The sequence below is a fragment of the Daphnia pulex genome, chromosome 8 (assembly GCF_021134715.1).
Source record: "Daphnia pulex isolate KAP4 chromosome 8, ASM2113471v1".
Lineage (NCBI taxonomy): Eukaryota > Metazoa > Arthropoda > Branchiopoda > Diplostraca > Daphniidae > Daphnia > Daphnia pulex.
The window spans coordinates 8,188,791-8,214,673 of record NC_060024.1 but is presented as its reverse complement, the minus strand read 5'-3'; the positions used below and the strand labels follow the sequence as shown (position 1 = coordinate 8,214,673).

The 25,883-nt window shown below is 39.7% G+C and overlaps 4 protein-coding genes and 1 non-coding gene across 9 annotated transcripts; 3 read left to right on the top strand and 2 right to left on the bottom strand.

Moving 5' to 3' along the window:
- Positions 1–1,815: 1,815 nt before the first annotated feature.
- LOC124199543 lies at positions 1,816–4,917 on the top strand. The gene is made up of 3 exons (XM_046595375.1): positions 1,816–2,091; positions 3,483–3,945; positions 4,077–4,917. Exons 2-3 carry the CDS (start codon positions 3,524–3,526, stop codon positions 4,180–4,182), a joined length of 528 nt encoding a protein of 175 aa, XP_046451331.1. The 5' UTR covers positions 1,816–2,091; positions 3,483–3,523; the 3' UTR covers positions 4,183–4,917.
- Positions 4,918–7,390: 2,473 nt separating this feature from the next.
- Trnaf-gaa lies at positions 7,391–7,463 on the bottom strand. Its single transcript has one exon. It is a non-coding gene; the product is annotated as a tRNA-Phe (tRNA).
- Positions 7,464–10,002: 2,539 nt separating this feature from the next.
- Positions 10,003–13,813, top strand: LOC124200304. 2 transcript variants are annotated; one of them, XM_046596498.1, is made up of 5 exons: positions 10,003–10,215; positions 11,365–11,520; positions 11,996–12,139; positions 12,785–12,975; positions 13,069–13,813. In XM_046596498.1, exons 2-5 carry the CDS (start codon positions 11,368–11,370, stop codon positions 13,238–13,240), a joined length of 660 nt encoding a protein of 219 aa, XP_046452454.1. In that variant the 5' UTR covers positions 10,003–10,215; positions 11,365–11,367; the 3' UTR covers positions 13,241–13,813. The 2 variants fall into 2 exon arrangements, with proteins under 2 accessions (XP_046452454.1, XP_046452455.1); XM_046596499.1 differs by lacking the exon at positions 11,996–12,139 and adding an exon at positions 12,483–12,611 and having other exon boundaries at positions 10,005–10,215.
- Positions 13,814–17,974: 4,161 nt separating this feature from the next.
- LOC124200027 lies at positions 17,975–19,240 on the top strand. Its single transcript, XM_046596109.1, has 4 exons — positions 17,975–18,207; positions 18,277–18,411; positions 18,488–18,731; positions 18,819–19,240. Exons 1-4 carry the CDS (start codon positions 18,019–18,021, stop codon positions 18,914–18,916), a joined length of 666 nt encoding a protein of 221 aa, XP_046452065.1. The 5' UTR covers positions 17,975–18,018; the 3' UTR covers positions 18,917–19,240.
- Positions 19,241–19,980: 740 nt separating this feature from the next.
- Positions 19,981–25,388, bottom strand: LOC124199597. Of its 4 annotated transcripts, none has more exons than XM_046595433.1 (5): positions 25,082–25,377; positions 23,768–24,320; positions 22,112–22,784; positions 20,786–21,179; positions 19,981–20,655 (listed from the first exon to the last, which is right to left on the bottom strand). In XM_046595433.1, exons 3-5 carry the CDS (start codon positions 22,719–22,721, stop codon positions 20,460–20,462), a joined length of 1,200 nt encoding a protein of 399 aa, XP_046451389.1. In that variant the 5' UTR covers positions 22,722–22,784; positions 23,768–24,320; positions 25,082–25,377; the 3' UTR covers positions 19,981–20,459. The 4 variants fall into 4 exon arrangements, with proteins under 4 accessions (XP_046451389.1, XP_046451392.1, XP_046451390.1 ...); XM_046595436.1 differs by having other exon boundaries at positions 22,112–22,786; positions 23,779–24,320; XM_046595434.1 differs by having other exon boundaries at positions 23,768–23,955.
- Between the last annotated feature and the right edge of the window lie 495 nt (positions 25,389–25,883).

Sequence of the window (25,883 nt, the reverse complement as noted above, 5' to 3'; positions counted from 1 at the left end):
ATGTAACCTATACGTAATGTACACCAACAATAGCCAACATTCCTTGGTCTCAGTATTTCGTCAGAATTTTTCTCCTCCGGGACGCCGCCATTAGATTGACACAGATTTGTTGTCGTGAACGGGAGAGAACACAGAGAAGATATAGAATCTACCGTTAGCCAGCGCCCCTTTAGAATATTTTCTGCTACTGGGCGGGACTGAACTCTCACCCGCTTTCCTCTTTTTTCTTTCTTTTTTTTAAATTGAATTAAAATCACTGAAACGTTTCAGTGATTTTAATTCAATTTCGCCACGACGACGTAACTGCAGTTTGTCAAATTTGTTTTATTACACAATATTCAAGTCGCATTAATTGATTTGTTGTTTAATTTCAATCGCTATGGTAAATGAAGTACCAAATCAACCAAAGACGTGACATCGGATGACGTCAATCATCGCACAAGCTACACCGGTTAAGAGAAATATAATGACAGAAAAAAAAGGAAATTGTTTTCAACTTTACGAACTCGTTCTTGTTCATTTAGTTGTAGCGGCATTTTTTGTTTTTCTGACGGTTTGCCAGTTTGGCTGGCAGGCCATCAGCAGCACGGCAGACGGTGACGGTATGTTTCTCAGTATTTTTCTTTTTTTTTTTAACGGCCTCTTGGTGCTTTCGTTCATCATTCGGTAAATGAGAATAGTACAAGAAAAGAAGAAGAAGAAGAAGAAGAAAACGTGAAAATAAGAATCTCGGTCACTACAGGCCACTTGATGATGATGAGACAACTGACTGAGTTTCTTCAAAAGGGACGACGACGACAGCGAGCTTTACCCAGTGACCGAGCTCTCCCGGCACGGCGGCAATCGAACGTATCGTTATGGTTTCACGTTTCTCGTCACCGTATACTGTTACAGTTGTTGGCTGCTATATTTGCATGAGCGGAGAATTTGTTAAAATTATTTTCTCTCTCTCTCTCTCACAAGAAGTTCCAGTACAGCAAACTAACCGTTTTTCTATAGTCTTATCTAAAAATAAAAGTAACAGTTCAGTTCAACACTTAGCCCTTTGTCTGAATAACCATTGGTTTTTATGCAGCTAGTAATTATTTAAATAAGAAGAACAATTAATTTTGAAGAAAAAGAAATAATGATTGTCATTTAAAACATAATTTAGGTTATTATTATTACATGCATATACTGGCTCTTTTCAGAAGAGTTGGAAGAATATCAATGATTACGTTCTTTTCAAAGCGCTTCTGTCGGAACCATTGCTTTTTTTGTTTTTGTTTTTCAAATAATCGTTCATAATAGAAACAAGCCTACATTGATTGAAGGAAGAATTACGGGCCAGCCAAAAAAAAAAGGACTAGCTAGACGAAGGAGCGTTCAACCCAGTTAAGGTGGGACTTTACCGGTGTTTTGGAATGGCTGGCGATGTAATGCAAATGAACGAAACACAATGTGCACAGTGAAGACAAGAAGAAGAAGAAAAAAAAAAGAAGAAGATGAACAAGAAAAGAGGAGAAAAGCGATTCTCGTCTCATTACGGGGCCGTGTGCAGCGTCGTCGCGCTGCGCTCCAGAACTTTTGAGCTCCGGACAACAAGGATTTCACGCCGCTGACAGCCATCGTCATCAGCTGCATATAGACTATATGCTATACCTGAAAGAAGAAGCATCTGCTTCACAAGCTTCGTTGTATTTTTATTTTATTTTATTTTTGCGGGAATCGCAGCTCCCAGAAGGAAACCGCTGATTGGCTGAGACTCGTCACGTGACCACGGTCGGTCGACCTGCCGTGTCTTGCCCTTTAAAAAGCTCGGCTAGGGGCCGGCCCCAGCATCAAACTCTCGTCTCGGTTCCTCCATCGCAGTTCTGATATATCGACGCTGACGAAAGGCAAAGGAAAAAATAACGAAAACAGAAAACAAAAAACTTGAGTCGTTGTATTTTTGTTTGAATCATTATTCAGCGCCGAGCCGTCGTCAATTTTCTCTTGTTTCAACACGTCGTAGAAGAACACTGCGGGCACTCATCATCTAGTTTGATTTGTTTTTCCTCGGGTTCACCTTTTGAGTCTCTCATCAATCTACGCGCCATCTTTCCAAATTCGGTAAGTCTATTTATTATTTGTTTGTTAGTTCAAAATTCTTGCGTGAATAATATTTCACATAGCACATAGGCATTAGTTTTCACTTGACTTTTGGTTCGTTCGAAATTCTGCCGAGTGACTTGACTCTTCTGAGAATAGAATATTCATTTGTAATCGGTGAGGTGCCGTCATTTCTAGTTTAGAATACTGCCAGATATGCACACTCTGCAGTTTCTGCCCATCTTCTTTGTTTTGAAAGTCATTGCAAATTCATTTCATTTTCCTATTGCCAAACCAGCGTGTGTGTTTGGCCTACCCCGTAAATTTTGTTTTCTCCCGAAATAAATAAATTAAATAAGGCAAACTCGCGAGTCGTTGATCTAACTGTTACCTTACGAGTCGGGCGCAAAATGTCTAAGTATATGGCCAACTGTCATGACCACATGTTCAACCCTTAGCTCTCGTAACCGGATGGAATCTGTTGTTGAATTTTCTTTCGGTATGTTCGCCAGCGGAAGCTTCCGAAACACCCGCCCAGCTGTTGTTTCATTTTTTCACCGGCATTTGTTGTTTTGTTTTTTTGTTTTCTGGTGAACCTTTTACGCCCTTTCAAAAATTAAAACTAACAAGATATAGACTTGCGCATGAACAGCACGGACTCGTGGGACCCCACTACTTAAATCGGATGACCATTGTCAAACATAGACACAAACACAGCAGTTTCGTGCCATAACTTAACGATTTAACTCCGAGTAAAACACACACGGAGAGAAAGAAAAAAAATTCCGGCTCTTGTGTGTTGTTCACCGTCTTGGAATTTAATAATTTTTCCAAATGAATCAACAAACAAAATAAAAAAAGATTTCCGGGATAATTCAAAGGACTAAGAAAACAAAAAGGGCATTCGGCTGTGGGTTGTTATTTGTTTTCCTTTCTCAGAGCGGATGAAAAGAAACCCGGAGCAGATTCTTCCGGTTCAGTCAGTGTTTTTTTTTTTTACAGTTTTGAAGGGATTTGTGTATGTACGGTGCGTACCTGTCTATAGAGGAGGTGACCTACAGTCACCGTCGCAGCAGAGCGCGGGCTGAAATACTTAGCACAGCAGCCGATAGATCATAAGGGCGTATCCGTTTCTTGAAAGCCAGCCCCCGTCGCCTCCCTCTTGTTGTTCGTCTTCCGTCTTAGAAATAAATACAGCCGGTGAATATGGAATTCCCAACGAGCCGGGGCTATAAGAGATCCATATCCTCCCTGATCTTGTTGGCCACAAATTTTCATTCTTTTGACTCGTGACCCAGAAAACAGCCGAGCACCAACAACAACAACAATACGGGTCAATGATTTTTTAAAGAGTCGAATTTTTTTCGGTTATTTTCTTTTTCTTATTTTCATTGTCACTGCGGAAACGGAAGCTGAACACTGGGCCAGGAGAACAAATAGCCGGATCAACAAAATGATGCACAAATGGAGCGTAGCCATGATGTTGTGCTGTTGGATGCTGTTGCTCTCAGTCAGCGCCAGAGCTACGGCCAGCAGCTTGGACGACGACAACGGACTGGACGAAGATTTCGAAGATGTTTCCACCAAAGATGTCCAGCCGACGGCGCGTTTCGCCTTCGTCAATTTGAATTCGGACGGATCGCTGTCGTTCACCTTCAACGCCACATCCCTCCAGTACACTTTGCTGGCCGCTTTGACGGCCCTGGTGTTGGCCGCCATCCTTCTCCCCTTGCTGGGTCTCATCGGCATTGGTAGCCAGGAGCCGGAGTACGGCTACGCTTACACGGATCAGCAAGGTTACACGGGAACCACTTATGACAGTTCGCCACCACCGTCTTATGGTTCCTCTTACGGCGGATCGTCATACAGCAAACGGTAATAAATTGATCATTTCTCTTGCGTGCAGTGACGTCGTTGACTACTGGCAGGGTGTGGTGCCCATTTTGAAATGTCTAAATGACGTACATCTTGATTTTTTTTTGCTGGACTTGGGCGGAAAATGACAGGTCGTTGAGCTGGATGGGACCCGTCATGGAAGCTCTGTCCAAGAGCTACCAAAAGTACGAGATGGGCGCCGGAAGCAGCCGAAGCGAGGAAGAGCATCACGAATGAATGAAACAGAGTTATACGATCTCTCTGCTGGATAAAAAATGAACTTATACTATACACCAACTGACATACATTTCAACAGATTTCCTTTTTGTTTTAGTTCATTTTCCTTTTTTTTTATTTCCCCAATTTGTGCAAATCTAATCAAGATTTCGACACTATCCTATTTCAATGTTGACTGATTGTTTATCTATTTGAATTCTTCGTTTTAACTTATTCGACGGTTTCTATTTTTTTTTCCAGTATAAGGAATATTTTGTTTGCGTGTCGAGACAAATTTATGCGACACACTTTTTGGTTTCCCTCTTCTTATTCTCCTATCTCTCTTGTATCACTCCAATGTGTTTTATTTTCACCCCCCGAGTTATTTTGTTCATCTTCTTTCTCTTTCTGTTTGCATTTTCGCCCCCCAGAAAGAGGACAAGGAAGAATGAATGATAACATCTCCCATACATTTCCCTTTCATGATTGTTAGTTCCTTTCGACAGACGAGACGACCAACAGTTAGACCTTCTTGTTCTTTTCCAGACTCATTCTGACGGATTTTTGTTGATCGACCGATCTTTCTGTTTTTCTTTTTTCCTTGGGTTTTTCTTTGCCTGCATTCTTCTCTACCATACTTTGTGACCTGACAACATCATTCCACAAACAAACACTGTCGACTCGCTCAAAAGGCCATTCTCTTCACGACGAAATGATAATAACGCTAACGCCTAATACACGAACGACAAGACGACACACGGGACTGACCGGACAATTTTTAACGCGACGATTTATTAACTGACGCTTAACGCATACACTAACGAAATTCCATTTCATATGCAAAACGAGCTTTCTTCCTAGACACGATTTTATTTGATCGTTCTCTCTTCATTCTTTTTGACTGCGTTTCTATGGAATCTAACAGTTAGCGGACGACCCCAATAATCACAGCTAATTTCCTAGATGACAAATTGACAACTACCACGAGAACTAATATAATAAGAACTAAAATTGAATTTTGAAAGAAACGAGGAAAATTCTATACAGTATATTTTAATCAAGATGAGATGATTCTTTTTGATGTACATTTGAAGATGAAACTGATGCAATACAACAGATTATTATATCCCATAAAACAACTATATTTATTTCATTCCGGTTATAACGAAATGAATTTGATAATATATAACAACCGCTTTAATCCGAAAAATGTGGGCTAACGAAATAATGGAGTGTCGCTCAGCCGTGTCGAGTTCGACAAATTGGGAATTCCGCGTCCGTACATCCGCGTCTACGAAAGGTCAATAAAATACTTAGAGCCATGTCGGCTGACGGACGGAGTCGTCATTCTTATTCATCGGAGAGGATCTGACATCCGTTATGTCGCTTCCTTATTTCTGCTTAATTGTAATTTAAAAAAAAAAAATGTAGGAAGACAAGGAAATCCAAGAGAACGAGGTTAAAAAAGTGCCCAATTCATGTTTTCCGCATTGGCATAGACGAGCCTATAGATGGCGAGCGCCGGTGTTCAACACAATGCTTTTATACGGAAGACTTGTGCGGGTTCGAGTTGTTCTATTGTGGCAAATCATTTTTCTAAAAAAATAAAAAGAAGGTGTATACTCATCGTTTCCGCGTTCTCGTTACGCGGCTGGTGGCCCCAAATAATCACCATCATCCACACAAAAGAGCTTATACAAGCGCCAATTACATGACCCGAATTTATTCGTTTTTCTCTGTTGTTACCGTTTTTTTCCTATTTTGTGTTCCTTCGTCGGGGTGCTATTGTCTAACAGATTGTCTGTAGCTATCGCTTGACTGCTGATTTATTCAAACACCCCTCCTTGCCGCCCTTAATAAACACCGAGACGAATGGTCAAATAGTTGGTGTATCCATCAAACTATTTGTATTCACAGTTATATCATTTTAAATTCTCGCAAAAAAAGAAACTTGTCATTAAACGTAAATAAAGAAGATCGTGAGTGTGTAGAAAGTGAGCGTGCTACGTCGGCCAATTTGTCTCATGAATAAAGAGGAATAGGATCAACAGATTTTGACGTCGATTTTCATCCCCCGTTGGTCGTGTCTAATTGATTAGCCGAACGGACGGACTGTTGGGGAAGCGGAATCCGTTCATGAGGTCACAGTTGCATGAAAGCTGCAGATATGCCGACTGTTAGATTGTGAACATGTTGAGCCAACGGGGTTGACGGCTTCAGCTCAGACAGTCTACACGACTTTATATTGTAATCGTGTTCGTTAGCGGCGATTTTTTGTTACCTTTCCATCATTAAAATCCACTTGGTTATGGAATGGGCCTATATGCAATGTGTACAGATGAGAAAGATATCGCATACCCCCTACCGCGCACTGCAGTAGAACATAAGAAATCCCCACAGACGAACGGTATGCGTCATTAGCGCAACTTGGCAGCCGGTGCCCGGTGGTCGTAAAATTGGAAGAATGACTAAATCATTCCTCCAGCATTGAAAGTAAACTCGTCGTTTAAGATTGCGTATCAAATCCTACTCATAGCCGGCGGTTATTTTTAGAGGATGCAACGGAATGTTCGCTTCATGATCTGTGTATGCAGTTTTTATTTGATAATAAGTAAGAAGTTATACGAATGCCAGCGCAAAGAGTGAGGTACACATGTGAGCAGCAGACGCCATCTCTTAAGTGAACGCATCACCACGTGAACAGCTAGCGTGAATGTAACGTTATCAAGAGCGGATGTTATCAATCCATTGAAAATAGCTGTTTGAGATTTGCATTACTCAAAACTGTTAGCTACGATGTAAAGAAAAAAATTCGTTTCGGCATTAGTATCCATAAACTTCAGCAATATCGTTGACATACGTTCGTTCATAATTTATTGTTAAACAAAACATATCATCCAACATATTCAAAGAATAGTTGAATATATATCAACTAACTGGTTTGGATCTACTACAACACAACTATACTTTACACTAGAATGAAATTTATCTTAAAGTAATTTTTGGATTACAATTTTTGTTTTCGTCGTAGCTCATTTTTATGGCTTCCTACTAGCGAGCTTGGAAGGTTAAACGGCAGACAAAAATAGAGTAAAAAATTACGAAATTAAGTTTATTAAACGAAGTCTAGTGAATATCTCTTAGATTAACTTCTCCTTATTAAATTAAAGGTAGAACAATACGTAGAATAAATTTATTAAAATAAGTTGTAACATGAAAATAAAACGTATGCCGAAACCCAGGATCGAACCAGGGACCTTTAGATCTTCAGTCTAACGCTCTCCCAACTGAGCTATTTCGGCACATGATATTTCCCACACTGTTAAAAAAGAATATCGTTTTTCGATATTTTTAATCTCTAAAACCGATTTCCGCCAGAAAGACATTTTTAAATAACTGTTTTCAAAAAACGATAGTTATGCCTAAAAATGTATTACATAATTATTGAAAAATGATATTTTAATTATCTCTCTTATTAACATTTTAAAATCCCTGTTACCGTTAATATAGATGCATGTGACCCATACAAAAAAAAATTATATTACGCATATGTATTAAAGAACTGTCCGGCTAATGAATATATTGTTAGCGGCGATCAGTTATGGGAAAGTAATGTCTTCGCGAATTGTTTTAATTCAGAAATTTAGGAAGGTGACGTTTGGATTTGAACCATTGATCCTTAGCTTGGCAGGACACTGCTCTACCACTGAGCTACTTTGATAATTATAATAACAAATTTGATTCTGGTGTACCTGTTCTGGTGATTTGGGGGCAGCTCTATAGGGCAAGTTATTAAACTACTCACGATTCTCGATAAGATAATATGGTTATGAATTTATGTCCCAGTTATAGTAATGTTTGATTGTTGTGAAACGGTACTTAATAAATGTTTTATTTCATTAAATAAAAGTATCAATATCTGTTTTTTTTAAATCAATAGTAAAGATTTCATATTAACGAATATGATTTCATTTTTAAATATCGGAAAATAGTACATTTTAATAACAAATTTGACTATAATAAATTGTTTTTAATACGCAGATTAATTTCGACATAAAAAAGTATCACATTTTGTAATATATTATATCATTTTTCGGCCTTTAAATATATCTTTCTCGTAAATGTCTTATTACGTAATTTATTATTACAGTTTTAGCAATACTTATATCAGAAAATTTTAAAAACGATATATGCTATCGTTTTTCGTTACCATATCTCTATTTTAGACATATACATAATGTCGAAAAAAAAATACATTTTTAACAGTGCAACATGGTATAAACAATTATTTTCTGGAAAACTGCCAAAGACTTTGAACTGATTTTCCTATCCACAATATGTTCAATTCTCTGTTTATTAAGCACCCGATAAACGAATCTTAGAGTAAAAATTTGGTAGATAGTGTTAATCTCTAAGGAGGAACCAACTGAATATTTTCCACAGACCGATTTCCTTGTGATTATTATATGCAACAATACAACATACAACAAATGTGTACCCGTCTTAGCAGAGATTTCATCAGTGCGACAGTAATTAATGATCTCGCTTTCCGCATCGAACGGAGCATAGAATTTCCGCTGGATATGTAATCATGTGTCAGTACACCTGCCACCAGTTATTGGTATGACAACGCAGCTAGACTTTCGTAATGATCCTGCGATAGATTTCCTTGTTATTTACGCGAGCTTCTGAACAAGGAAACAACATGTGCACTCTATTTCTCCGAGTAAAAAAAAATGCAGGAAGTTGGTTCAAAAGAAAAAAAAAAACACAAAGTAGATGCAGAAGCGATGGCTGCCAGCAGGCTTGCAAAAATGGAATACAATTGCATTGTTTTAAAGCATGAACGTCCTCCTTTACGGGCCCGTTACCTATAGACCACGGTGTTATGACAGTGATCGACTCACGACACAGAACAGTAAGATGAGTCTGACATTATCAATTCATTATCACCCAGAAGCGCCTACTTCAATAGTTCACCGGTATTTATAACGATGACAAAAGAGAACGATAAAAGTCAAATAGAGTAGACAACAGAAAGACAAACTGTCGTTCAGAGAGCACTACAAAAAGAGCGCTTCTATTGTGAAAATGAGGGGTTTTTCCCAATTTGTTTTTTTAAGTAAAATAAAAAAATTCCAATGCCTTTTGTTCGATTCACGTCGAGTTGGAAGACGACCAGATAACCTAGATAAATTGGGATTATTATTGACAAGGGTAAAGGACAAAAGTGGGAAAGTTGATAATACCCCAACGGAATTCACATTTATCCACGAAGAGGAAGAGAATAACAATTTAGCACACACAAATTAACACAGAAATTCAAATGTATCCGCTTAAAAAAATTTAATAACAAAAATATAAATGAAACTTTATGACGAGTAAGACGGATTTCTTTGCGCAAATGCCTAAATTATTTTAGCTTTTCTTTTGTGTCTTGGCCGATAGATTAGACAACGTTATTAAGATTTTATTGGATAATCAGCAGGCAAACACAAATTATTATCCTACATATAAACCTTTAACTAGCTGGACCGAATCGGTTAATTAAGGTACGACTGCAAAGCTAATTTTACTGTTTCCATGTTTGGCTCAGATGAATTTGCCATATCCAGTATGTAGATGAAACTGCTAGACTTTTTAATTAAAACCACAGAAACAACTGACTTTAATCTATGTTCTTCTTGCATGAGTTACCGTTAACACACACACACAAGCACACACACAAAGAAGATAGATGCAGCACACATACAGCTGCTCCCTGGCCAATAATTTATGAGTTTTTATTATTTGAGGAAAAACTTGATTTGTCCTTCGCTATATATCCTTATGGCATCACACATTGCGCGACGAGTACATCCGACAAATGTGACACACGTACCTATATAAAGTAGCCGGATGCATTACATTTCTTTGTCATTCGATTGTACGAGTCATCCGCATCATAGTCTCTGTGCCGATTCCATCCCCAAATTTCATCGCAAAGAAGCATTCGTCCAACACATCGTCAGCTACCTCCGTGTGGTGATTCTATATACGCCTTTCTAACTCAAGGTATGGAAATCTGTTATTTCTTTCCCCGGAATGTGTGAAATATGAAACTTTCTCTAATAACTGAAATTTTACGGATGGGGTAGGGCTGATGGGGATCGAAAAACCAACCTAAAAAATTGCCAATATCTGAAAATAACTGTAATTCGGTTCTCAAAGATTCGATTCGGTTTCTAGTTGTTAATAAACCGGCAGATATTTTTTATTGCGTCGGCCAATCAAATTAAAATAATAATTAAAAAAAAATCAAAATTCCAATCTGTATTATGAGAAAACCCTATCCCCAGTTTTTCTTGCGTACGTAGCCTACTGTTCAAAAAAAAAAAAAGAAAAATTATCGTGCGCCCGGCCATTGATCTTTGGACCTGTTGAAAGAGAGCGACTTGCACAATCTATGGAAATGACGTAAACCCCCACTGTGTTTGAGCTGGCTATTATCATAAACAATCGAGCCATATAGTTTTTGCCATGCAGCTATAATACGAAGGTATCTTCCACGGAGCGTGAACTAGCCGCACACTGGCGGGCAGCTGCTGTTGTCAGGGTGATACGGTCACGAAAGAAAAACAATGTAACGACGCGGTCAGATTGAGATCGCGCCGTGATGCAACAAATAATCCGCCAGTGTAAATCAAAACTGTCCGTCATTTTATTTTTTTTTTGTTATCCAGTGCGGGGACCTCTAAATTTCTTCTGCGAACGAACAAACGAAAAATCCGTTAGGCCTAGGTACCAAAAAAAAAAGTCATTAGATATGCACAATAAATAGACGGGTATAGCATTCGAAAGAAACATCTGGCGCCATTGCGGTCAACGTATACATATAATTGCATAATTGTACTCGAGTGAAATTACTTTGGTTGTTGAGGATGTTTCCTGATGGTTGACAGCGACGAAAAAGAAATGACATGCACAAGTCCGTCTGCGCTAATTCAGGTTTATCCTCGTCGTCTTCAGAACGGAATTTGAGGAATTGAAGGTGCACTTCCGTCTTTGATTATATTCCGCGCCCATTGTTTCTCTTGAACTTTTCGACTTTTTATTTCTTCGTGTTAACTATTTTTCCAGGGAAATTTCTGTCACACGACACTATAAAAACAATATGAATCTATAAAAAAGGAAATGAATATCTTTGGTTTTCCTACAATGCAGAGCATGGCACGAGGTGAAAGAATTGCGATGGTCACGGTAGCCCTCATGCTGTTTGGCCTGTCCGCCCTAGTGAACGGAGCCAATGCTGAAAACCTTTTTCCTACTTACCCGGACGATGGCAACATGGAGGAGGAAGCTCGCTACGGAGTTATTTCGGTAATAATATGATTCCCCCTCATTATTTTTGTTTTAAAATTTATTTTCAAATAAGTGAGTATACTTTCACGACGATGACAAAAAGACACCACTTATCTAGGCGTAAAAGAAACAGTTGAAAGACGTCCTTTTTCACACGACTTTAAATTCGTCAAAAGCTTAACTTGCTTATTTTTATTTATTTAATTTTGTCTACTTGCTGGTTGAGGATAAAAAACAATTACCAGGTAACTGAGTCTAATAAGGTATGCATGTAGCTAGCACCAGTGTGTGATGTCCCGGTATAATAATAGTTGACTCGACAGCAGTGGTTATTATTTGTGAAATAACAAACACAAGCGAATAGCGAAAAGGCATATACCGTACACCGGTTGTGTGTGGTGGTCGAGTGGTAATTAACTGTTTGGTTTGGGTCATTTGACGTTACCTCCTTATTAATGTCGCCATTATTTGGCGAAAATGCACGCGTGATCAGCTGACCGGAGCGACTTCCAACTCGACGCTCAACCTGAGCGGCATCGTCTTGTTGGGCATGTCCTTATCGGCGGCCGTCTGCATTTGGGCTTACACGCATAACTTATTGGACAGCACATCACGCGGCCGTAGCCACTTGCTCAAGGTAAAAAACAAAAAACAAAAACGGACTAGATAAAATGTGCAAATAATTTTTCTCACTCGGACTACACGCATGCCCAATTAACCAATGACCACCGAATTCTTGAGGTTAGTGTTTATTACTCTACTTATGACTTTCTGACGCATCTACTATACCGGACGAATATGCCTCACAATCAAATTGCGCCAATCCTCGCTGTCTGCTCTGACGTAATTCTTGGTTGGTATGTGTGTGTGACGCGACTGACGACTGACGCTGACCGACTTCTATATTGTTGAAAGCAAAAACAACGCCTTTTTTTGTCAATGTCAATCCACTTTAATTTGAATGATGTCTGTCAAATCAGCTGTCACCGTCGACGTCGTCGCTCAATTACACCCTAAACTTGTCGGGTCTTCTCGTTCTGGGACTGGGTGTGGCGGCCGCCACCATGTTCTGGGCCCACGTTACCACACTCTCTGATAACAAAATCAAGGTACCTTTTTCTTTATTAAAATCGATTAGAAATTGACAGGAATGAACACTCCAACGACGACGGTTAGTTCATTTTGCATTTGGTTTCATATCATTTCTGATCAAAATCATGATTCGAATTTTATTACAATTCCGTTCCGAAATAATGCGATACAATTTGGGTTAAACGTATAGCGATCGTTGAACGACGACGGGACTGAATCGTTGTCGTTGATGCTCAGTAACATGCATCGCAGCTTCGAGCGCGCCCAAGTTTACGAGCCAGCTTGCCGCCAGAGAATCATCTGTGAGATCGGCGCTGGCCATAAGATGCCGGCCACATTCCCGGAAAAGAGCTTCGGACACTCGGTCGATTCTTTCTTCGGGTATCTATACGACTATTCCTCTAGTGTCTAGCTATAACGATTGTGATTCCTAAGAGTGTGATTGAATTTTTCGCTGACCGAATCGAATTGCAGCTCGGCTGACGCTCACAAAGCGCTAACTGAACGCTTGGAGAACCACAAACGGGCGAAAACTTACCTGATGGCCTGGAACGAGGGCAAGGGAGGAAAAGTTTGCAAAGCTGCCTACGACCAATGTTCCATGACTAAGGGCAGCATAGAGAAATTCATCCAATCGTCGGAATAACAACGAACCGCTCCAAGACAAAACAAATCAAATTACCAATGATAACAAGATAGACGCCGTTTTTAATTATTTAATAACTGAATCTTTTTCTTCCAGTGTTTCCCCTTTATTTATAAAATGAACGATTGTAGACGCGACATAAAAAAAAACAAAAACAGCTGTACATATTCAAAAAAAGATTTCCAGCTATACTTTAAAGTAATTCGTGTTCAAGTGTGACTGCCCTTCATTCAGGTACTGGGAAGATACTTGAGTGATTGTCACTCGACACTTTGTCTCGACGACTCTCTAACTCATTTTGCTTTCACACTTGTTCTGATGACTCATTCTTATTTTATTATCGACTCTTTGTCGTCAGTATTATTAATTCAATAATAACTTATGCTATTTAATTTATATGATAAACTATCATCCGGTGTATGTGTAGCAATAAGAAACTGTGAAAGGCCACGATCTCTGTACAGTATTGATTGCAAACGGGAATTTTGATCTTGTCTCCTATGTGTGCTAATTGCTATTTGTTGTGTCTCTTAATAACTTATAAAAATAATAAAATTATGCCTTAACCATTAATAAATATTGATCCACAAATCCAAAGAAAATTTTCAAGATTCCTTATTTCTAAAAGGAAAATCAGACGAAGGTTATTTATTTACTGCCGCCAATAATTTCCCATAGGGTCAATTTCTTAAACGTGACAGGAAACTATCAATTTCAACTTCTTCTCATTTGACAGAAAAGTGCTATGTTTACTTTTCAGTCACAGTTTAGCGCAAGACATAAATTGTTCGTTTTTAAAACGGCATTCAAGCTCTCGCTGCATGCGGTGTGGGGTTGATACAATTGCGATGGCGATAACGGATCCCAGCCGCAAGTTGCAACTTTTTGTTTTTGTTTAGATTTATTTTCACTTGCTATGTGTATGGCCTAGGAAAACAAAAACTGTCAGCACATATTTGCCGCAGCAGTGTCCTTGCGGTTTATTCACAAAACTCTGCACGCCACTTGACCACAGCGAAAACAATTCGATTTGAAATTATTATTTTTTGATAATAAACTGTGAAGGGCGTTGGCTGAGTTGGATAAAGCGCCGCTTCGTGTACGGACAGACCTGAGTTCGACTCCACATAAAAGGAAAATCACTTTCACACATCGCCGCCAGAGTGCATGCACCATGTTGCAGTTCGCATTAATGGATAATTTGTGTCAGCCAATCAGCGGATGAGACTTGCATTGGCGTATTGTCATGTATTGATAATATATGCTCTGTTGCGTTACCCTGCGGGGGGGAAGGGCGTCATCCATGTTGCAAACTGTATGAAGCCCGTCCTAGTAACGTGTCTCGGTGTTATATACCGTCACACCAGCATATCTTTCAATGCAGGCGTTCCCGATATCGATCCAATTACGTGAGTATTAAAATAATTCCTTAAATTAATCAAAAAAATTGTTTCTATTTATACCAAGGAAAAATTTAAAGTCAATTTTTATTTTTTAAACGACGTCAGCCAAATACATAAAAAATAAACGGTCTCGAGAATGAACCGATATCACAATAAATATTTTAGCGAAACAAATTTCCCGTTTCCGAAATTCCAATTTGGAATAAGTTCCTCTCCCCCCCAGTAATAAACTTAAACCATGTTAATATTTCAATTCTGTTCGTTATTAAATGTTCCCTATGTTCTCTATGTTCATCTACGTTATATTTATTCGTTCCCTTCTGTACAAAGAAATAAGTTTTCCTTTATTTTCATGTCAGCCTGAATAAATAAGTCCATCCTTGGTTCAGCCTTCACCTTTTTTATTTTTTTTTTTTTTTTCCCGTCCGTCGGTTGTTGAGAGGAAGTGAGGAACTATTATATAACCCCGTACAGAAAAATATCGTCAAGTCCTATCAAGTCTGAAATTATCTTTACTTCACTTCTGAAATATCGCCGAGTATTAAATTAGATGTCATAAATTTTAGAATTTTTTAAAATTATAGCTTAGTTTAATTATTACATAATGTGGACGTTTGGGTGAGTCGGTAAAAGCGTGTCTTGCTGCGTATGCGGTGAGCACCTCACTAGCCACGAGTTCGACTCCCCAAAAAAGCATTCAAATTTATAAGTTCCGCCACCAGAGGGTGTGACGTTAGTCCAAAAAAATATCATGGAGTGAGACTTACATCGACCTATGACTATGCAAGTGGTATGTTATGTTGCGAATTCCCTACGGCGAACCCTTCGTTGAAGGCGTTTGAGAACCGGTCCGGGAGTTCTCTAGCATAGGATTGGCTATCTTCCCTGCTCTAGAACCTCAACGTAATTCTCCTGTTAAATAGGAAATACAAATATATCACAACAACGCATGTGTTACATGAATCGATGTGTCCCATTCCTGAGTAGAATTTAGCTTTAAAAAAAAAATTTGTGATTATTTATTTATTATTTGATTTATTATCTTATTCCAATGTTTTTGTTATTTATTCCAGTCATATATTTAATCGAATAGTTCATTTTTTTTGCGGGCCCATCAGCTAAATACACAAAAAAGTATACCGTCTCGAGAATGAACCTATATCGGTGACTCACCAATGCATACCGTACATTCCCGTAGAGTAGGTGTCAGTTAATTTTTTTTCTACAAATTATATTCTCATTAATCACGGATTTTTTGTTTATTTATTCCAAGCCAAAATTAAATTTTTTTCAAATTTGACCTCCTCGGTCAAATACACAAAAGTAACTACCTGTCTCGAGAATAAACCGATATCACAATAAATATTAAGCGATACAAATTATTGGCCAGAATAAATAAGCGCGTCCTTGGCGCAACATTCACCTTTTTTCTATTTGTTTTTCGCCCGTCTGTTGTTGAGAGGAACTATTATGTAACCCCGTACAGAAAACAATCGGTCCTTGTCAAGTCTGAAATTTACTTTTCTTCATTTCTGAAGTATCGCCGAGTATTTAATTAGATGTCATAAATTTTAGAATTTTTTAAAACAAAATGATTTATTTATTGAAGTTAACAAAGAGGACGTTTGGGTGTGTCGGCAAAAGTGTGTCCTGCTGTGGCAGAGCTGCGGCGGGCATCTCACTAGCCATGAGTTCGACTCCCCAAGCAGGCATTCAAATTTACAACTTCCGCCACCAGGTGGAGGTGTGTTGCGCTAGTCCCAAAGCACCCCATGTTAACATTTCTAGGATATGAGACTTTCATCAACTGATGATGCAGTGATATGTTCTGTTGCGGAATCCCTACGGCGAACCCTTCGGGCGATCGACAACCGGTCCGGGAGTTCTCTAGCATAGGATTGGCTATCTTCCCTGCTCTAGAACCTCAACGTAATTCTCCTGTTAAATAGGGAATACAAGCATATCACAACAATGCATGCACCTCCCCAACCTAACTTACCTAACCTAACCCGATGGATCGATCTCATTCCTGAGTATATGTGTAACACATTTTTCAAAAACATTTTTCGATTATTGCTGCAAAGTATATTTTTTCCATGTTTCTGTTATTGATTCCAGTGAAATCCAATCCCATGTTTAATCGAATAGTTCATTTTTTAAGCGGGCTCATCAGCCAAATACACAAAAAAGTATAGGCTACATGAAACGATATTATCACAATAAATATTTTAGCGATACAAATTTCCTGTTTCCAAAAGATCCGATTTGAATTAATGCGCCACCAAAAAGTAGATACTATGTGTATGTTCATTTTAATTGATTTTAATGATCACGACATGCAGACACACTGTTACGGCCACAACTGTCACCACACTAAAAGCGACCAAAGCAAAAACCACGAGCGCATTGACAAATAATTCGCCAGTCTCCTGTAGTCGTATCTAACGGCTCATTTTTTATATGTTGGTTGTCATGTTACACAAACAATGTACACACATATACTCAATGAAGAAAAACAGGTTTTCGTTTAACGAAATTTGGTTGGTATATGCCATTATCTGTTAGCCAGCATACTTATATTCTTTTTAAAACGGTCATTTTAGATTATTAATTATTCTGCTATACAATAATTGATACGCAATGTCGCATCACACTTACTTTTTACGATTGCATCATTCATTAAAAAAAAACAAGTTGTGTAAGATTGTACTGCAGTAATTTGACCCTTAGATCCGGTTGTTGAGATTTGTTAATAATTGTTTACGTTAATTATACTTACACAGAGTTGCCGCATGATTGAGCCTCTTTCGCGTAATCAGCCATCCAATAAAAATAATGACACCGCGCTTGCGTTTGAAAGTAGGTTAAGTATACATTCGTGTAGCACAGCATAGAGTATGAGTAACATTTGAAAGAACTAGAAAAGTAATTAAGAATAATGAGTCCTTATTATTAAAACAGTTATGTGAGGAATGTATACACAACCAGGAATGTTACGATTTGTTTATTCAACAAAAATGACGTCTGGAACTGAAGTAATCGATATTTGAACTGTGGGGTACGCTGTTGACAATGCTTGCCGATAGCGCAACCTTTATACTAACACACATTTTCTTTTTCAAAATTTCCCCAGTGATAGTCAAATGAAGACGACACCGCGTCAAGGGTAATAGGTTATTGAATCAACATTTTCTTATCGTCAGAACATGGAATGCTTGTTCAAACACAGCAGCATCTATCGTGTCATTTTTGTACAGTGAGAGATAACGCGTCAGGAATCACAACTTGATAAGCAAAATGAGCGTATAACCGCGTATATATAAATGATTGTCGGCTATGTGAAATGAAACACTGAACGCGTGCCAATAACAAAATATGCTCCGGAAGATGATGTACTTCTGCTCTATCGCTGTGTTGGTGATGCTTGCGGAACTGTCGAGCGTCAGCGGCCACGGCTACATTTGTGATCCTCCGGGCCGGTCTTCCATGTGGAGGAAGGAGTGCGGCGGATTTTCTACACCGACAAACGTCAACGACATGGGTCTCAACTGCGGAGGATTAGAGGTAATTTACACAACGGTTCAACATTTCTTGGCGTCAATTTTTAAATTAACAAAAGAAAAATTGCTGAAGGTCCAATTTAACGGAGTCAATCAAGGGCGATGTGGCGAATGCGGCGACGAATGGAGTTTGCCGCGTCCGAGATCTAACGACGAAGGAGGCCTCTACGGTACCGGAATTATCGGCAAAACTTACAAACAAGGAAGTGTAAGAATCAAATACCAATTCATTTTCAAAATTTGTTGGTTAAATAAAATTAAACACGTTTCTGATGAACTACTAGGTTATCAATACGACCGTGCTGTTGACAGCCAACCATTTCGGCTACTTCACATTCCGCCTCTGCCCGAAGACGTCCGCCCAAGAGCTTGTGACCCAAGAGTGTTTAGATCTGAATTTGCTGACGTTTTCAGACGGATCCACGAAATTCCCAATTCAAACGCAAGGTGTGTATTTCTACCCGAAGGTTCAATTGCCGGCGGGTTTGACTTGCAGCAACTGCGTTCTCCAGTGGCGTTACACAGCCGGTAAGTTATATCACAATAACCCTATTGACATATTTGTGGTTTAATATTACAACTGAGGATGACATTGGTTCCGTGAACGAATTTTAGGCAACAATTGGGGAATTTGTGAGGATGGTAGTGGTGCTGTCGGCTGTGGCGATTATCAGGAGACGTTCGTCAATTGTGCTGACATCGCCATCGTTTAACTTCGCTCCAATAATGAAAATCAATTGCAGATATTCCGACTCGACAATTATCCGAATTTACCTGACTGGAAATAATTAGATCGTTGAACAGCTAGTGAAATTTCGAACATTTTATTTTGAGCTCAATTTTCTCAAGATCGAATTGAACTAGTTATTACGAATTATTCCAGATTTAATTCAAATACAATTCTTTAAGGGGAATATAAAGATGCCAAATTATGTAGACCACCTTTCTTTATATTAGTTTCAATATATTCCAATGCATATCAAATTCCTGTACATATAAAATATACTACATCATGTCGGTGCCACTTTTAACCAAAAGCGTTTCTCGTCTATCTGTTATCTGTTGCTCAACATCAATTTCGCGCGCATATATTATAGATAGATAGACACGATGTGACCTTTTCAAATTTTCTTTTTGTCAACTCGACGTTTGCGGAGATTGTGAAAGTGAGCTTTAAATCCTCCTGAAATTCACATGACCACCGCCTTTTGAAATGGAAGTCAACATCGGAACAAGAATGGTGTACAAAGCTACAAACCGGTCCATATCAGATGTTTCAAACTTTTATTATAGTCTACAAGGCTATACTAAATGTCTTTTTTTTTATACTGCCTATGTCGTAAGTTGTGTAATGGGACGGGGAAAAACCCCTAAAAGATACGAGTTGATATTATCATCAAGAAATAAAATCTCTATGCCGGTTAACATAAGGAAAATATCTGGAAAAGAGAGAAAGAAGACTGTACAATAATGATGCTGCTTTAAGTCTTTGTGAATTATTGCGTAAATTCAAATTCGATTCGTTGTCAAGTGTGGTAGATGTACGAGCAATATTCCTGGTTGGTGGAAAACAAATTGGTTTCCGAGAATTTTGAGTGTTCACTCGAGCTTTTATTCGAAATAAATCGCAATGACTAGCTATATGGTGACCGAGTGCTGAGTCAGCTCACCAAATCGCAAGTGGTATGCCGCGTACTGTATGTTTACGATGCGATAAGGTAACGGGGTCTTTGTGTGTGCTTGAATTCACCAGCTGTAACTGTAGCCTACATCTATGTTGAATTGTATGTCTTTTATTGTCGACTTGATCGTTACAAATTGCTACACAAAGGAAACAATTCTTTTGGCCCTCGGTTATATAAGTACTAACACATACGGGCAGCAAAATACACGACAAACAAACAATCGCAAAATGCATCGTGAACAATAGCGACAAATCATAAGGTGAGGATATACAAATCAATGGGACAATACATGTTTATATTTAAATAAAAAGAGACCGAGAGAAACTCTGTACAGACTATAATCTATTTATTTATTTATTTATTTATTATATTCAAATAAAAGCAGTGACGAACGTGACGGACAACTCCGGCCAATTGATTTAATTGTTTTTTTTTTTACTCCGGAGTGCGGTGACGCTATTTGAACTCGTATTTTTCATATCAATCAACACCTTATACAATGTGGCCAAATCTATACAGCACTGATCAAATTTTAAAAATCATGACAATCGCGACGACTCTAAAAAAAAATTTAGCGCCGACGGTCTCGCGATTCCTCGTGAAACGGCAGGGAGCAGTGCGGGTAGAAAGCGGCGCAGTCGACGCCCTGCTCGCCGTGAGAAGCGGCTTGGACGAGCAAGGCCAACTTGGACTCATCATCGTCCAACTGGACGCCCAGTTCTTCCTCTTCTATGAACGAGTCGATGGCCTTCTGCACCATTGGTGACCTGTTTATTCATCCCCAAGAGAAAATTCAATTAAAAAACAAACAAACAAACCATTTTTCTTGTCATTCAGGAGATATTCTACCGTCACGAATTGAACCTAATCGAGTTGAATTCAAGTTTGTATACTAACCGATAAGCGGATTGACTCCATCGTGTGGCTGAAGAGAGCCAGGAGGACTGGGAGACGAGTTCGCAAACGGCCCTTTGCTGGCAATCGGTTTGCTTGAGAGAGCCCAGCCAGTAATCGGCCAGCTGGTTGATGGCCGTCTGTGTCAACGACTCTTCGTCTTCGTTGTTGCTGTAGCTGTCGGAGTAGCCCCGCGAATTCTGGCGCATTTTGATGACGGGCGTGGCCGATTTGTTGACCAGGTACCAAACAAGACCGGCCATAAGGGACAAAGTGCCCATGACGCCGTTCGGGTACGCAGAAGCGATCGACTGGGGTGCAAGTCCGTCGGCTACTTTGTCAATGTCGAACTGGTGTTTTTTATCCGGAATCTTGGTTACAAGCTGTTGGTAACCGGCTTGATCGAGAGAGAGAGAAAAAAAACATAATCCGTTAATCGCTATAGTGGATTCTATAACTGGACTGACAAAGTCAACAGGAAAAAAATAACGTTGAGATTGTGTAACAAAATACGTGAGCTCAGAAACTGGGTTTTCAGTTTTCGCCATTGGCTCGTCGTATCTTCCTTGTATAAGAAGCCAGCAATCTATCGATGGTTACAGCTATACTGTTAATGTTACTGGAACAGCAAACATTCCTATCGGAATCAACATTTCCTTATTTCCAATTCATTTGAGCTAATAAGGTTATACATCTCATTGTGTTCAATGTATATAACACGTTTGGCTATGCTGTACCCTGCCGGTTTCTCGACTCCCAAGTCGTTATCCTGGTTCAATCGGCAATAAGGAAATGGAACGCGGTTGAACTTGGACTAAACGAGCGTCTAGTGGTCTGCCGAGTTCCAACCTCAATTCCACATTAGGTTTGCGATAGGTCATTAGCGTGATGTGAAATGGCGATCTTAATATCGCTTAATATCATACGCCATGTAGAAATCTAGTCTTTTAAAAAAAAATTAGAAACGACAATTAAACTATCGAACTCGGCCCCACCAAAATGTGCGTAGCCTTTATTGTCCAGCTCGACTAAACGAATGGCGGTTTTCACGGTCAAGCGGAAACAATATGGGCAATAATTATATAGCCACCGACTAGAGGTATTTATAACTAGGATGTAGTATAAGCGCTATAAAAATAAATAAGAAAGAGAGAGCTATTCCGGGCCTACCCTTTTTTTTTCGACTTGGTATATACGAGGGCCTGTCAGAGGTACCGTAATTTCACGCAACATTTGCCGCATTAAACGCTGGGCGGCCGCGAGTCTTTGGTGTCTGGCCAAAATGTCACGGCGGATAGACGAGTGCTGTATAATGTGTGGTGGTCATACCTGGATGAATGGGCCGCACTCCTTTGTTCTTCTTGCGCACAGGTTTCTTGCTGATGGGTTTGCGTGTCGGCCGCTCTTTTATTGGCTGCTGCTCGACGTGATGCTGCTGCTGCTGCTGCTGTTGCCAGGCGTCCAAAACGAACGGATACTGATCGGTGGGCAGTAGAATGCCGGAAGAAGAAGAAGCTAAAGACGATGGGCGATGGTAGCCGGTCATTGCGGGTCGATTGTAGACGGTGGAATATTCGTTGCCTTCCGAATCGATCATGTTCCACGACGTCTGGTACACCTTGTGCGGCTCCTCGGCCGGCTTGTGGTAGTACCTCTTGAGCTCCTGGGCAAAATAAGGCCCACTGGGAATTTGCTCGGCGGCGCTGTTGCGAGATGCCGGATCCGAGCGAGTGATGTGACGGCTGTAGTCGCTAAAGTCGTAATCCTCCGGATAAAACTGCCGCCACCCCGGTGCCATTGAATAGGATCGAACTGGCGCAGGATGGCGGGTTGTGATGAACGGGTACTCGAAACCGTCCCGGTAGTCGGACGTTCCCTCGCTGACCAGCAACAAAAGCAACAGCCAAGGAAGTCGACGATAATCAAATGTCAGACTCATTTCTCGATTCCGAGTCCACTCATGGAACAATCAATGTGATGTGTTCAATAAATGATTGGCACTCTAAAAAATAGAAAAAAAATAAGAATTAATAGAATAAAACGATCGACAGTATTATAGTCGGAATGCCATTAACCATTATCATGTTTGTTTGTTTTTTGTCATCAATGTTGTAAAACCGGTTTCGAGTTAATACGTATAAGCGAAAAAAAAAATGAGAAAAAGCAACAGTACTACACGCAGTGTGTCCTATAAGTCAACGTATATAATTTCATCGGCTCACGGTATTAAACGCGGTCGCCAATGCATGTGAGAGAAAAAATCTACATGGCGTCGTCTTTTCTCCGATCTATAAAAATGTACCGTTGCTCTACAAGCGAGAAAAGCGACTGAGCGTCTTAGCATGTGGAGGCTCCCATCACTGTACAGCATGTATACGGTATATATGAGCGTCATGCATCAGTGATATCAAAAAGAAAAAGAAATAAGAAGAAACTATGCATTATACAACTGGCGAGCTGTAGCTAAAAGAATAGACCAGCAGAGAAAAAGGAATAACAAGACGGACGAGAGAGAGGATCGTCTGATGGTCTGAAACGCTGCAAGGAATTTTCGACGCTTCAAGGCTCACCCAACCGTTAAGAAGCATTTCGAAATCGACTGCCAAATAACCCACTCACCTCATGTGACTTAAAGCAAGCAAAACAACCCCGAAAATTGTAATAATTTCCTTTTCAAATTATTCTCTTGTAATTTCTTTCTCGAACGATCGACCGAAAGTGTTAATATTAATTACTTTCTTAGGGAAAGATAGGGACCAATACACACTCTCCACCGGGGATGAGGCAAGCGTAACAAAGTATCGACTTTATGTCCCGCTAGTGACATATGCAACCGATCCGGCGAAAGAGAAGAAAGAAAACAAAAAGAAAAAAGTCACATTATTTACGAATCAGAAAAGACGTACTACAACAGAGAATATGTGTTCACGCTTGCGCTTTTATTTCAGTTTTTTTTTCTTCTTTCTTTTCTTATTATGTTCATACCTCTCGTCTCCCTCGTCTCCCTGGATGGACAGTGAAACAGCAAGTCGCTATTGCCAGTCTCAAATAGACGAATGATGATTGAGCGGATGTGGCGTTATTGTTCACTGGAGCATTTCCACCGCACCACGGGAGAGTCCGGAACGCGCGGCTCTTCTCACGCACCTGTTTTTTTCTGTTTTTTTCTATGTCTGTGTGCGAAGATGATCACGTCAAAAACGATAAAAAAAAACAAAGCAAAATGTACAGTCCGAAATGAGATAGAGCACGGCGTATGATGAATTTCAGAATGAGCGATGGATGTGTAAGCGAAAAAAGTGAGGTCCGCTCTTGAGCGGTAGGAAGACACTTGTCGACTGGAGAGAGAGAGAAGCCTTTGCTTATTTCCCCTTCATTCGTGCCTCTAAGCCACGCACACACCAGCCGCACCATCCCGCCAAGAGAGTCTGTTGGGCTGGAGGTAACAAGTGCACAAGACACAAGGACACGGCCCGAGCCACTGGCGAACCAACTGGAACCTCCTCCTTCTATAGCTCCGCACCGAGCGCTCTGGAAGCTTGAAAGAAAAAGAAAGAAAAAAACAAACGGCTCCCATCAGAGCTGTAGGCTCTCGTGTTATTATTACGACACGGCCAGCCCTTGGGGCCATTTTCCGCTTCCTTTTTCGTATTTGTTTGTTATTTTTTTTTGTTTTATTTTGCTCTGCCAAATCCCTTTTTTCCAGTCGAGTTCCATATACTATATACGCGAGTCTTGTGTTAAACATTTTGGCTGTTACGCCCTTCTCCACCGTTGACACGCATCGATGAACGTTCTGTTTTATATTAGGGTCGCAAGAGTTCGTATACCCCATTGTTATGTATATTGTATAACCTCTCACTCTGTCTCGCCCTGTTAGCCAAACTGAATACGCTAAAGAAACTTCATAAAAATAAAGCCCCGACAATTTGGTGCTGTTGTTCGTCAAATAGTTAGGACTCTATGCATAATATCGTTACAGGCTGACAGAAAAGAAGAATATATAAGACAATAAGGGAAGGTAAAAAAAAACAAAAAAATACTCGGCAAGGTAAGTGCACTCTCTCTCTGTGGGTATGTAATAAGTGGCATCGCACGGAGACCAGCCGACTGTGTGTGTGTGTATGTAAGAGACTTTGATGGACGTAACGGAACTCTTTTTTTTTCTTTCTTTTTCCTTTCTCAGTCATCTCAAGTTCTTAAATGGACATTTTGACTCACGCGTATAGAGTATTATACACAGCAAGAAATCATTTCTATTTAGAGCAAAGTTGAATTTGTATATTTAAACTGACGTACCTGTCACTTTTTTGTTATCGGAGAATGGGTTGCCAATGAGGGGGTAATGACATACAACTTGTTGGCGATATGATTGATGTTGCAAATCCTGTGTTGAGAGTTTATTCTCCGGTTTAAATTGTCTATTTGCGCCGGCCACAATAATATTGTTGTACGAAAACTTGTGTAAGAGGAGAATTTTATTTTGTTATACAATCACGATAAGTTGACAACACGGTAACACAACAAGCGATTGTATATGAAAGGGAGCCGAGTGTTTGGCTGGACGGCTGGATAAAGACTGCCAGTCCAGCTGGTTGGACGCGCTTGTGTGATGCAAAAATAGCGTTCCATCATGTGTAACCAGGAAAGAAAAAAAAAAACAGAAAATAAAAGAAAAACTGGAAATTAAAAACAAAAAAACAAAGGGAAAGAATTTGAAAAGGGAGAATGGGGAAAATAATCAAACAACGATAATAATGTGCAATCATGCAAATCTTTTTCTTATCATTCCTTCCTCAAAGACTCTCGTAAAGTCATCCGACAGCAGGTGCTGGAATCTCTTGATTCTCTTCGTCTGTATGCGAGACTCACAAAGATCCTATTACACGTCTGTCGTCAACTTCTATATGGCTGAATATAACTTGGAAACTGAATAGCTTCTCTAAACGATCCTAATGGGGATCTGTCACCATATTTTATTCAACTTGACTACACAATGTCTCTCTAAATACTCGTAATTTATACCTCCCGATCGAAATTTATGACTATAACAAAACCTAAAGACACAAGGCCAAAAAAAAATTGTCATCGACGACGTGAT